The sequence below is a fragment of the Mustela lutreola genome, chromosome 10 (assembly GCF_030435805.1).
Source record: "Mustela lutreola isolate mMusLut2 chromosome 10, mMusLut2.pri, whole genome shotgun sequence".
Taxonomy (NCBI): domain Eukaryota; kingdom Metazoa; phylum Chordata; class Mammalia; order Carnivora; family Mustelidae; genus Mustela; species Mustela lutreola.
The window spans coordinates 18,903,334-18,916,040 of record NC_081299.1 but is presented as its reverse complement, the minus strand read 5'-3'; the positions used below and the strand labels follow the sequence as shown (position 1 = coordinate 18,916,040).

At 46.8% G+C, this 12,707-nt stretch overlaps 1 protein-coding gene across 2 annotated transcripts; it reads left to right on the top strand.

Moving 5' to 3' along the window:
• Positions 1–5,528: 5,528 nt before the first annotated feature.
• On the top strand, positions 5,529–11,657 carry STMN1 (stathmin 1). 2 transcript variants are annotated; one of them, XM_059137225.1, is made up of 5 exons: positions 5,529–5,625; positions 7,300–7,372; positions 7,854–8,026; positions 10,224–10,415; positions 11,141–11,657. In XM_059137225.1, the coding sequence occupies exons 2-5, from the start codon at positions 7,360–7,362 to the stop codon at positions 11,210–11,212; spliced, it is 450 nt and encodes a 149-aa protein (XP_058993208.1). In that variant the 5' UTR covers positions 5,529–5,625; positions 7,300–7,359; the 3' UTR covers positions 11,213–11,657. The 2 variants fall into 2 exon arrangements, with proteins under 2 accessions (XP_058993208.1, XP_058993209.1); XM_059137226.1 differs by lacking the exon at positions 5,529–5,625 and adding an exon at positions 6,549–6,571.
• Positions 11,658–12,707: the final 1,050 nt, after the last annotated feature.

The following is a 12,707-nucleotide window of genomic DNA, read 5'->3' as shown; positions in this document are numbered from 1 at the left end:
AGAAGTTCTCTCTGTATAATGGATGTAAATCCCTTATCAGATATATAATTTACAATTATTTCCTCCCAATCTGTGGGTTGCTTTTTGATTGTGTTGATATTCTTTTGATGTACAAAATTTCAAATTTTCATAAAATCCAATTGGTCTATTTTTTTCCTTTGTTGTCTGTGCCTTTGACGTTACATCTAAAAAATCATTGCCAAATTGAATGTCATGAAGTTCTTGCCCTATCTTTCCTTCTAAGAGTTTTATAGTTTTATAAAGATTTAAACCTTTGATCCATTTTGAGTTGATTTTTGTATATGGTGTGAGCTAAGGGCCCAGCTTCATTCTTTTGCGTGTGAATGAATATCCAGTTTTCCCAGCATCATTTGTTGAAAAGACAGTGTCCTTTCCCTATTGAATGAATCTTGGTTTCCTTGTCAAAAGTATTTGACCTCATATACAAGGGTTTATTTCTGGGCTCTCTATTCTATTCCTTGGGGCGTCTGTCTGTCTTTATGTCAGTACTACACTGTTTTGATTCCTGTAGTTTTGTAGTAAGTCATGAAATCAGGAGGTGTGAGTGTTGCAGCTTTGTTCTTTTTGTAGCTATTATCATTTTAAAGATTCCGTTCTAGTAGAAAATGCTAAGTTTCCATAATTGGAGGCTTGGGCGAGAAAGAGGGAAATGTTGAGTGTGACTGAAGCTTTAAACCTGGTGGGGGCAGTGAGTGTCTGGCTAAATGGGACACTGTGATGGTTAGAACTCAGACGAGAGGACTGGCCGGATCAGTACCATCTTGGCAGTCGTTCCACTCACACATTTAATAGGGGCGCCCTCTACCATGTTTTGACCAAAAATGCCATTGATTTTTAAGATACCATTATTTTATGTCCCACTAAGAAAATATGCTCTCAGTAATTATGGCATGCTATTTATTAACCATGAGGCACAACTAATTCAGAGACACAAAAATGTGGGGGAAAACGTATGTCTTAGAATTAAGTAAGAAGCATGCCAGGTACTGTGTCAGGCGTCATGGCAGGGGAGTGGGATACAGTCAAGAAGAGACCCTGCCTTCAAAAGGCTTCCAGTCTCAGAGCGACACCTGCAGACTCTGACACCGCAGGGAGCAGTGGGAGGAGCGCTATTGCGCAGGCGCCAGAGCAGTTCTGAGATCAGCTGCTGCTTGTCAAGTATTAATAGGAGGTATTAACATAGACAGAATTGACAGGCACGTCTTTCTTGGGATTTCTAGTCCTCCCCCTCCTTTTTCCTGATGCCTGAAATTTGTAGGGACAAAGCCTTTCAAACCATTTTTGAATGAATTGAGATAATGAATTAAAACACCACATGGTGAGTGTTGAACTAGTACAAATCCAAGGGAAGGCAGGTTGGCACTGTCCAAATTTCAGATGCGCTCATGCTTTGACTTCACAATACCACTCTAGGAAAATGTCCTGCAGATCTACTCACCCATGTGTGGAAAATGCCACATTATATAAGGTTATTCATTACAGCAGTGTTTGAAATAGGAAATAATTAGGAATAACCTCAGTGGATAGGGCACTGATTAACTAGATTATGGAATATTTGTACAGTGGATCTGAGATCAAGGAAACACTTAATGTATGAACAAGAAAAAGATCCCTGAAATGTATTGTAAAGTGAAAAAATGCTAAGTGCAGATCCGTTACAGTTAACTACCATCTGTATGATGAAGGGGGAGTAAGGATACACATCTAGAAACTTGTTTTTGATTTTTTTTTAAAGATTTTATTTATTTATTTGATAGAGAGAGGGAGAGAGATCACAAGTAGGCAGAGAGACAGGCAGAGAGAGAGGGGAAGCGGGCTCCCTGCTGAGCAGAGAGCCTGATGCAGGGCTCGATCCCAGAGCCCTGAGATCATGATCTGAGCCGAAGGCAGAGACTTAATCCACTGAGCCACCCACCCAGGTGCTCCTAGAAACTTGTTGAATAGACTCTAGGATATCCAGGAAACCGATAATAGTGGTTATGGTCGGGGAGGCTTGGTGGATCTGGCAGATGGAACAGAAAAGGGAAGAGGACTTTTTATTCCTTCTTTTTTTTTTTTTAAATTTTTAAGATTTTATTTTTTTAAAAAAGAGAGAAAACGTGAGAGAGAAAGAGCAGTGGGGAGGAGCAGAGGGAGAAGCAGACTCCCTGCTGAGCAGGGAGCCCCATGCAGGACTCCATCCGGGGATCCTGGGATCACGAACTGAGCCAAAGGCCGACAGACAGATGCTTAACCAGCTGAGCCACCCAGGCGCCCTATTTATACTTATCTCTAAACCACATGAATGAGTTATACAAAATGTTAAATTAACTGCATTTTTAAAAACATCAAATATGAAGAGTTAATCCAGTGACTCTGATTCCTATCAAAGTGTGGAAATTCATTCATTCATTCATTCATTCAATAATCCATTCATTCATTCCATAACCTAGGTAATCAGAGCTAAAACATGGCAGGCATCGTGCTAAGCGCTCTCCTGGACAACATCTCATTTAGTCCTCACCACTTCTCTTTTGCGCAGGTGTCTAGCATCACAGAGGAGGAGACGGAAGATGACAGAAGTGGCTCTGGCGCTCAAGACCATGCAGGTCCCACAGTCCTCGGCCAAGCCCCATTGTGGGCCTGAGAGATGAGGAGACCCAGGCACAACAAGGCCCGCTCTCTTGGGCGTGTAAAACAGATTCACAGGGCTTAAACAGGGAAGGGAGTGTTAGAGCACAGTGCCTGAGGATTAGGAGACAAAGGGAACAGAGTGGCTGGGGACAAGGAGAAAATCTCTCCCACAATATCCTTTTGCCAAGGACAGGCCCCGTAAGCACTGGAACCCAGTGGCGCCCATGCGAGTGAGTGACAACCCCAGCAGCCTCAGAACCAACAATGAACAAAGGCTGCGGTGCTCTGTAAGAACAGAGGCGATCTGACAACAGCCCAGCTCGTTTGATCCGTGTAGACATCCCTTCTAGACTTTGAAGACTGAAGTGTTCTCCTTTAGCTGTCTACACAGATCAAATAAGCCGGAGGGCTGCCATATCTTGACGTCGCTTTGTGCTAATCCATAGTCTCAGCAAACCATCTGAGCAGAGGCAAAAATAATTCTCACGGGCAAGGATAGGCAGTTCCAGGACGGGAACGTTAACTCCTTGCTGCCCCTTCAGGAGGGAGTGGCTTTTGAAGGGAGTTTCAGCCGCTTCCCAGAAAGGAGCTTCTGCCCCTCTCCAAAGCGAAGTGGCAAAGCTGTTTTCTCGCCTTGGAGTTGAAAGCCCTTCCTACTCCAGGGCTCGTGCCCTTGTAGGAACACCTTATAGGCAGAGTAGATAATTAATAGCTGTGGTCTGGCTCTCAGAACAGCAGCCCTACCTAGGAAACAGGGATCACCTCACCACGCACGCACCTTTTTATGCAAAGGATTGGTAAAGGGGCAGTCTTACCCCCGCCCCCCTTCATGCCTCCAGCAGCAGTGAGCAGCTCAGGAAATCCTTGTGGCAGGACTAGGCACCTAACAACAAACCCGCCAGCTAAGTAGCATCGTTACAAAAGATTAAAAATCTCCATGAGTTCTAACATCTTCATTCCTAGCTGTGGTTTCCATGGAAATAGACATCTGCTCTAGGGAAAAAGGAAAGGTGGGGGGAAGCGGTGTAAGTGCTTTGAAATAATCAGTGTTTTGAAAGATTTATTTTTTTTTCCTGTCACAACATGAATAGTCAGAAATGTTAAGATTTTTGCAGGGCAATTTCTTGTATTTAAAAGAAGTACGCATCCAGTGGGTGGGACCTTCCTCTGCAAACCTCCAGTTCAAGTACAAAGACTTCAAGATAAAGGCTGGTTCAGGGATAATAGACCTCTTGGCCTTGGGTTCCGGTGTGGTGCTGGTTTGTGTTGCCTGCCAATCTGTCACTTTCCGGTGAGCTCTCATCCCCACCCTTCTCCAGCCTTTCTAACGATTTCTGAGATTTTGCTCAGAAAACTGACAGATGGAAACACCTGGCCGTTTTGTGGCTAGGTTCGGTCTCAGAGGAAGAAAGCTTTCAGGGCTCAGAATCTGAATTATTCCTGGTCTTGCTCACATGCTAAGGGAAAACCACTTCGTTTGGGGGCGGGGGAGAGGCTGACCCCACACAAGGGCAATTGTTGGAGAAAATGCCACAAGAAGCATATTTCAGGCAACAGCGAATTGCTAATTGTTTGCTTTGTGTGGTGTGTCTGCTGCCTCTATGATCCGGTTTTCCTTGTCTCAGGCACCCAGTAATTGTGTTTATCTCTAACACATCCCCAGTGACTGGCTGGACATGGAGAGTCTTTCACAATCAGGACTGTTGTTTCCGCAGAGTTAGTCATATTTGTTTCTTGGTATGGGGACCCCAGTGATCAATAAAATGAAGGTGTCCTTCCACCCAGGCAGGATCTCAGAGCAGGTGCATTGGTGTAGTAATCACCTACCACCGGAAGACGGGAGACACAGCCTTGGTCTGGGGAATGGAAAGAGGGATCTAGAAACCATGTTCAGTTTATTTCTCTTCTGGCCTTTCTGTGGTAAGGAGGCCAGGCATTCTAAGATGGCTCAGGTTAGACCAATTTCCTTTGTGCCTCTGATGTGCTTCTCCTCAAAGCAGGCCAGGAGGAACCGTGACCTTGTGGTTCTCCCTTTTGTTTTGATTCTTTAAAAGGGACCAGCACTGCACTGGAGAGCACGTGCTCCAAGAACAAAAGCAACACTTCACCGCAGTCTGGGTTGTCTGGAACTGCTGTTGCTCTTCCTTCCCTATCATCAGGCAAAAGGCTACGCAGAACAGATGGAGTCTGCATTTAAGCAGAGTAACTGTTGGACCACAGAAGATCAAATTCCAGAGCCTCAACACTTTCCTCCCCACGGTTCTCTGGTCACCAGCTCCGGGACCCGAGTATGGTAGCAAAAACGCGCACCGTGGGGAAGGGCCACGCCCGTGACCTGTTAGGGCTGAGTGGGTAAGGAATGACGATGATGTCACAATGCAGATTGCACGCGGGAGGGCGTGGGGCGAGGTAGGGCGCCGGGTTGCAGGGGGGCCTTACAGGGGCAAAGAGTGGTATTGTCCTGTAACGAGGGCTTGGACGTCTTAGGTGGAAGCAAGGGGTAAGGCACTGTCCGAACACGGCGCTGTCCGAGTGTTGCCCTTGGGGCGATGCGGGGCACGTGGCGCAACGGAGGAGGAGTCCAGGGGGCCACCCTTTGAGAGGTAGGGAGGGACCCCGCCCCGGCCGGCCCCGCCCCGCCCTTTTCCTAGAGAGGGGAGAGCAGGTTCAGACCCAGGCGAGGGGCCACAGTATAGCCCTCTTCCGCGGTCAGACAACCCCCCCGGCCTCCTACTCACATCCGGGTAGACCCCCAAATGCCCCCCATCCCTCGCATTGTCCCCCTACCCCGCCAGGCTGGACTACACTTCCCGAGGTGCTTGGGGGTCCCGAGGGGCGGGGCACCTGGGCTCTGGGGAGGAGGCGGCACGTGCCGCGGGTTTCAGCCAATGGAGAGCCTGGCAGTGAGGTCACGTGCCGCTGTTTGGCGCTTTTGTGCGCGCCCGAGTCTGTTGGTGCTCAGAGTGTGGCCAGGCGGCTCGGACCGAGCAGGTGGGTGCGGGGCTCAGGGAGGAGGTGGCTGGAGGCTGGGGACCAGCGAGAGGGATGCGGCGGGCGGGAGGGGCCGGGCCGTGGTAGCGGCCCCCTGCCGGAGGGCGGCGGGCGTGGCCGCGGGCCCTAAGTGGGACCGGCGGGCGGGGGTCGTTCCGCTTTGTGTGTGGCTCGGGCGGAGCCTCGGCTTTGTCCCGGCTCCCTGGGGGCGCGGCTACCGTGGGGAGGGGGCGCGGCCAGCTGGGCAAGCTCCGGGCGTTAGCCCGGGGTGCCGTCGTGGAGACAATAGGGGGCGTGGGCCCTCGTTTGCCTCCCTCCTTTCCCTCGCAGGCTCAGCCCCGCTGGGGTCCCCATTGTCTGAAGGGGCGGGGCGGCGCCTCCAGAGGGCAGCGGCCTTAGCGTCAGACTGCGGGCAGCTAGGGACGCTCCCCTTCCCCTCTGTCGCCTTCGCCCAGTGACTAGGGCCGAGCCCGAGGCTGACACCCCACGAGAGCAGTCCTGTCCTCGCGGCGGGGGGGCGCGGACAGCTAGGGTGGAGGCGGGGTGGGTGGGAGTGAAGGGAGGAAGTGGCGGGCAGTTGCCTGAGCTACCCCACGGCCGGTTCCCCGGGCCTGCCCCATCCGCCGAGCTGCTCCGGGGGTGGGGGGGGCCTCGAGATGTTTTTGGCGGGAGTTGGGGGGGCGTTGGCGTGCGGGGAGCCCGGGAAGGGCGGAGTTACCCAGATAGGACCGTTAGCCCCGCCTATCCCTCCCCTTCCCACGCGCGCGGGCTCAGGGGTGTTGTGAGTTCTGGGAGATTCGAAAAGGCGCGGGGAGGAAAGGGGCGGGGCCAGGGGCCGGAGCACAGGGCGTGCTCTGATTGGCCGGGGGCGGCCACCCGCTTTTCCTCGCTTGGACCGGGGCCACGCCCATCCTGGGTCCGGTGCTGCGTCTCATGCTCTCCAGGGGTGAGACGGTTTCGCGGCTTAGGGTTTTAATTTCCAGCTGTTGGAACCTGCCGTCTTAGGTTTTCTTACTGGCCTGGGGTGTACAAAGATAATGACCTTAAACGAAATCAAGGAGGGACGTAGAATTTTTCATGATAAAAGGCAGCAAATGTTATAACCTATAACCTGGAGGTTCATAAAACTGATTAATTTTGCTCGCTGTTGATTGAATAAGGAGCTTAAGCCCCTAGAACAATAGGAGTTCAACATACTGGTTAATATTAGGTTGGGCGTTTTGTTTTCCACCATGGCAGATGCAGACAAAGCAGGGTGGGCATTTCATTTGCACAATGAGTTGTAGGCAGTATTAAGATGGCTCCGGTCTCACTGTAGAGTTGAATCTGGAAGATCTTTTCGCCGTTTGGGAGGGGAAATTTTGGGGGGTTTTAGGGCAAAAAAAAGATGTTGTGACTTAACGTCGTCTAATTTTTAAAATCCAAGATGTTTTTTGAGCAGGCAAGCTCAGTTGATTAGATTTTCTGTAACCAATGTTCTATTCAGTTCAAATTTACCAATGTTTCGGTATTTTCTAGATTCTTATGATTTTCTAGGTAATGATGTCTTATTTAATTCCATGGTAGTGATTTTTCTGACACTGATTTATGTGGATGTGATTTGAGGTCCCTTTGGATCAATGACCTATAGAAATGCAAAGAAATTGATCGCATGCTTTTGAAAATCCTTTTCAGGGTTTTCCTTGCCAGTGGATTGTGTAGAATACACTGCCAGTCTCTTGTCTTCTGTTCACCATGGCTTCTTCTGGTAGGTAATCTATTTGGAAAAGCTGAATTGTGATGGGTTTAGGATTTTATAATAGGAGATGGATTCAGGTCTTAAGCCATTAATTGAGCAGTTGTATTTTGGTCTTATCAAAAAACCCATTATATAAATCAGAAGAAAAATTATCACTTGATGAATGTACTGAAGAGCTCCTAATTGTTTCATTATATAATGATTTGGCTTCGTCTAGAGCAAAATCGTGGAGTTTTGCACAAGTCTTCTTTTGTTTATGAAAGTGATTGTCAGACACATATCTCAGAATGGTATTTTTTAATCCAAAAATATTGAGCTTTGGTTTTATGGGAGGCAGTATTTAGATAATCTCTTCCCTGCAAACACAGCTTCTTCATCAGCCTGAATTCTGTTCATTAAATTGATTTGGTTTATAGGAAATTACAGGATAGTTTATTAGAATAGGAAAACCCCATTTTTCTGAATATATTATGAATATGATCAAATCCAGATATCCAGGTGAAAGAACTGGAGAAGCGTGCTTCAGGCCAGGCTTTTGAGCTGATTCTCAGCCCTCGATCAAAAGAATCCGTCCCAGAATTCCCCCTTTCCCCTCCAAAGAAGAAGGATCTTTCCCTGGAGGAAATTCAGAAGAAATTAGAAGCTGCAGAAGAAAGACGCAAGGTAAACATCACAATTCACAGAAAACAGGATATTTATTTATGTAATGTGGCGAATCAGTTTTATTTCCGTAAGAGGAGGAAAACAGAATTGGAGCTAGATGGGATTATAATTGTGACAATTACATATGCCAGTAGCTAGGAGAAAATGCCAGGCATCGTTCACTGAGCTCCCTATTATGTACCAAGTCCTTTATTTTGTTTTTCTCCTTTAACTCAATGACCCTAAAAGAGTAGATGTCTGAGATACTGAGATGAGAAAATAGTCTCAGAAATGTCATTTTCCCAAATCCTATAGCTATGAGCATTGGAGCCAGAATTCAAGCTTAGGTCTGTCTGAAACCAAAGTTCCGGCTTCTCTTGCTTTCTCTTTGAAAAATAGATTTGTTGGTGGATGATTGTTTTTTCTTTCCCTCCCCTCTGCCCCTCATTTGGTTTGCTTTGTGTGTGTGCCTGCGTGGTTTGTTTCTTTTCCAAGAGCTGTACAATAAAAATATTTTAAATTGCTGGTAATGTGATTGTGTTGCTCAACTGGCATAATGATAGTGAGGCAGCTTGTCTCTTATCTGAGCAATTCTATAAAATACCCATTTTTAAAAACAAATCAGAAAAGGGGTGCCTGGGTGGCTCAGTTGGTTAAGTGTCTGACTCTTGATCTCAGCTCAGGTCTTGATCTCAGAGTCTTGAGTTCAAACCCCATTGAAGTTCAAACCTCCACTGAGTGTGGAGCCTACTTAAAAAAAAAAACAACCCAAATCAGAAAGATCAACAAGTATTAATACGCTTATTGTATAAAAATTGGGAATCAGAAGTTTATACATAGGAAATTAAAAGTATTCATTATCCTACTTCCCAGAAATAACCATTGTTAACATTTTGGTGCATTTCCTTCCATTCAGTATTATTTTCATGAAGAGCTTTATATAAATTCTCATTTATTCCCTTCCAATAACCCTGATTAAGGTGAGTGGGTTTAATTTTAAAATTAGGGAGGGGCGCCTGGCTGGCTCAGTCAATAGCACAAGTGGCTCTTGGATCTTGGGTTTGTGAGTTCAAGCCCCATGCTGTGTATAGAGTTTAAATTTAAAAAAAAAATGTTTTTAATAAAATAAAATGAAGGAAATAATAAAATGAAGAAGGTGCCCCTGACCAACACAGTTAGTGCAATGTAAAGTCTGACACATCTCACCACACACACACATTCATGCCCCTGTTAAAGCTTCTGTAACATGTGCCCTGTATGTTGCAGTGCCACGTGCGTATTTGTGCAGAGCCGCCGTTGGCACCACCATTCATTTCGCCAGGAAGGGCGGCAGAGTTTGCAAGGGAGCTTTGTCGGCTACCTGCTCTTCTGCACCAATTGAGCTCTTACGGAGGATGATGGAGTTTTGTGGACTTTTGAGTTTATGAGGAAATGCAGCCAATGGCTGGACAAAGAAATTTTTAAGGAATCCACCCTGGCCCTGTAGTCACTAACCTTTGCTTTATATAGTGGAACTTGGGACTGGGATACTGCAGAAGAGAGTGAGCAGAACCAGTGGCAGGTGCTCTGTAGTTTTCCTGCTTCAGTGATGCTTCCAGGCACGTCGGAATCTGTGTGGTAACACGCTCTTGTGTGTTGGTTCTGTTGAAGGCGGCGAACTGTAGTAACCGCTCCAGTGGTCTGGAAGTGACTGCAGCTTCCAGAGAGAGAAGCGATGATGCTTTTCTATGACACAGAAATTCCCCCTGGCTCAAATAGTAATCTGGGGGCTTGGTCTTAAATTCCCTATCATTCACATTTTTTCTTTTTATTGATATGCTCACATTTTTTATAATCGAACTTTCTTCAGGTGGACATTGAAGGTCAGTAACCAGTTCTTGACAGTATAGCTCCATTCCTCCATGTGCATGCTTAATGGTAACTGCTTGTTACCATTAAGCAGTAAAGCTTACAGGGATTCCCTTAGAGAACACTGGGGCAATACTCTGGACAAACCTGGGCAGTTTTCCAAAGTAAATACGAACACTAGAAAAGAAGGTGATTTTCACAGTATTTTGATAACAGACGATTCAGGCCCTGGGTTAGGTTATATTTAAGGAGATCTTAATTTCTGCCTCTTTTCAGTCCTCCCAGTTAATAATGGGGTTTTTTTGGGGGGGGGTCAAAAATGTAATGCTCAGTAAACTTCAGAGGGTCTAGCCTGTTAAACATTTTTCAGTCCCATGAAGCCGAGGTCTTGAAGCAGCTGGCTGAGAAGCGGGAGCACGAGAAAGAGGTGCTTCAGAAAGCCATAGAGGAGAACAACAACTTCAGTAAGATGGCGGAAGAAAAGCTGACCCACAAAATGGAGGCCAACAAAGAGAACCGAGAGGCCCAGATGGCCGCCAAACTGGAGCGCTTGCGGGAGAAGGTCGGTGGCCCAGCTTTGCTTTGAGAGGGTTGAGAGCTTGAAGTCTCCACCCGTGAGGTGGCTCGAACTAATGGCCTTGATGGAGGCGTTGGGTGTCTCTGTCCCCAGTTTCGGGGCTCAACACATTAAAGGAGAGGGATCTTATGTTAAAATAAGATGGAGCAGGGGCACCTGGTGGCTCAGTGCATTAAAGCCTCTGCCTTCGGCTCAGGTCATGATCCCAGGGTCCTGGGATCGAGCCCTGCATCAGGCTCTCTGCTCAGCAGGGAGCCTGCTTCCTCCCCTCTCTCTCCTCCTGCCTCTCAGCCTACTTGTGATCTCTGTCAAATAAATAAATAAAATCTTTAAAAAATAAGTAAATAAATAAGATGGAGCGGAGGCACCTGGCAGGCTCTGTCAGCAGAATGCTCGACTCTTGATCTTGGGGTTGTGAGTTCGAGCCCCACGTTGGGTGCCGAGATTACATTAAAAAAAAATCTTGAAAGAATAAGGTGGGGTATTCAGTGATTTCCAGAAAAATTATATCTTCTTTGAAAGAGCCAAGGAGGCTCAGTCATCAGAGTCCATAGGTGACCCAGGGAAATTTGAAGATAATGTTTTAGAACCCTGTGTGCTTCCCACTAATATATGATATACGCCCAGATGCTGCAGTCGGGCCTGATGCGGGGTGCATGGCTCGCCAGGCTTTGTGATTTGACTGACCGACAAATGCTGTTTCTTTCTAGGACAAGCACATTGAAGAAGTGCGGAAGAACAAGGAATCCAAAGACCCTGCTGATGAAACTGACGCTGACTAATTTGTTCTGAGAACTGACTTTCTCCCCTTCCCCTTCCCAAATATCCAAAGACTGTACTGGCCAGTGTCATTTTATTTTTGCCCTCCTGACAAATCTTCTAGAAGCTGATGTAGGACTGTATAGGTAGATCCAGATTGTATGATGTTGTTTTCGGGCCTAAAGGGGAGAAATGGAAAGTGTTGTACTCTTTTTCTAAAGTGTTGAAGTCTTTCTAATGTAGCTACTTTTTCTCGTTGCATCTTTTCTACTTCAGTGCACCTGGCGTACTGGGTTAACGGCTAGTACTGTATTGGCTCTGTGAAAACATGTTCGTGAAAAGAGTATGTAGTGGCTTCTTTCAAATTGTTAGATGCTGAATATCTGTTCACTTTTAAATCCCAATTCTGTCCCAATCTTACCAGATGCTACTGTACTTGAATGGTTAATAAAACTGCACAGTGCTGTTGGTGGCAGTGACTTCTTTCTGTACAGGTAATAAACTGTGAAGTGACAGAGACCCTCCTAGCTTCTGTTCCGTTCCAGATGGGGCCTTCGGCCTCCAGAAATAACCCAGCGCACGCGTCGCTGCAAGTTCTCTGCCCTGGAGTTTCTTGCTCCTGAGTCCTTTGCATTGTCTTCTCCCACAATTGTCACTTTGTTTTGATGCCTCGGCCCAGATCAGCTGCTACGATAGTCTTTCAGATGTTTATTTGCAAACAAGCTTATTTTTGTTCCTGTGTCCCCATTAAAAAGGCAGATTGTAGGCACACGGGGTTTCTGGGAAGGGTTTAGGGGAAGTCTTGAGATGCTGGTTAGAGGTATTGGACAGCTCCCTGGCTTCCTGGTACAGGTCAGGGTAGGATGGGACCTGTCATACTTTCCTGCCGTAGAAGCCAAGACTCCAAAATTGGAATATTTGCTATCATTCTCTGGGCTCATGCAGCAACCTTTGGTGCAGTGGTTAAAAGAAGCCTTCTTTTCCAGAGTAGCCTGTGATTTGGGTGGTTTGGATTGGCATCTCCTCCATCTTGTATCCAGAGGTTATAATACTCACCATTGTCGGAGCATTGCCTTTCAATTCAGGGAAAACCTTTGGCAGCTTTCCTAGGCTATTTGGGAAATAGCCTTAATTGCATATGATTATTTGCTTCTCAGACATCCGCGTAAAAGCTCTTGGAAGCCGTGCATCTCAGTGAGAAAGTGTGCCGGGTGACAACGCCAGGGGAGGGTCTACTGGGTGCTGGGCACAGACTGCTTCAGTTCCGGCTTTGTCTTTGGTTTGGGTTTTACCATCTCAATCTTACTCCTATGTTGTTGGGATTAAAGTGTGTGTGTATGTTTAGAAGGCACGGTTAGAACCCTGCTTTATATCTAGCACACAGCTAAATGACAGCTATTACCAGGGGCTAGTGAGTGAGCTAAGTTTATCCTCTTAAGTTGGAAAGGATCTCACAGCTTTTTGTGTGCCTTGAATTGACTTCCACATTTACCTCAACCGAGATGATCAATCATAGTT

Bases quoted from the DNA above. Each gene is read 5' to 3' on its own strand.
- STMN1 (XM_059137225.1), top strand. The intron at 8,027-10,223 runs GTAAACATCACA...AACATTTTTCAG, and splicing joins CTGCAGAAGAAAGACGCAAG to TCCCATGAAGCCGAGGTCTT. The intron at 10,416-11,140 runs GTCGGTGGCCCA...GTTTCTTTCTAG, and splicing joins TGGAGCGCTTGCGGGAGAAG to GACAAGCACATTGAAGAAGT.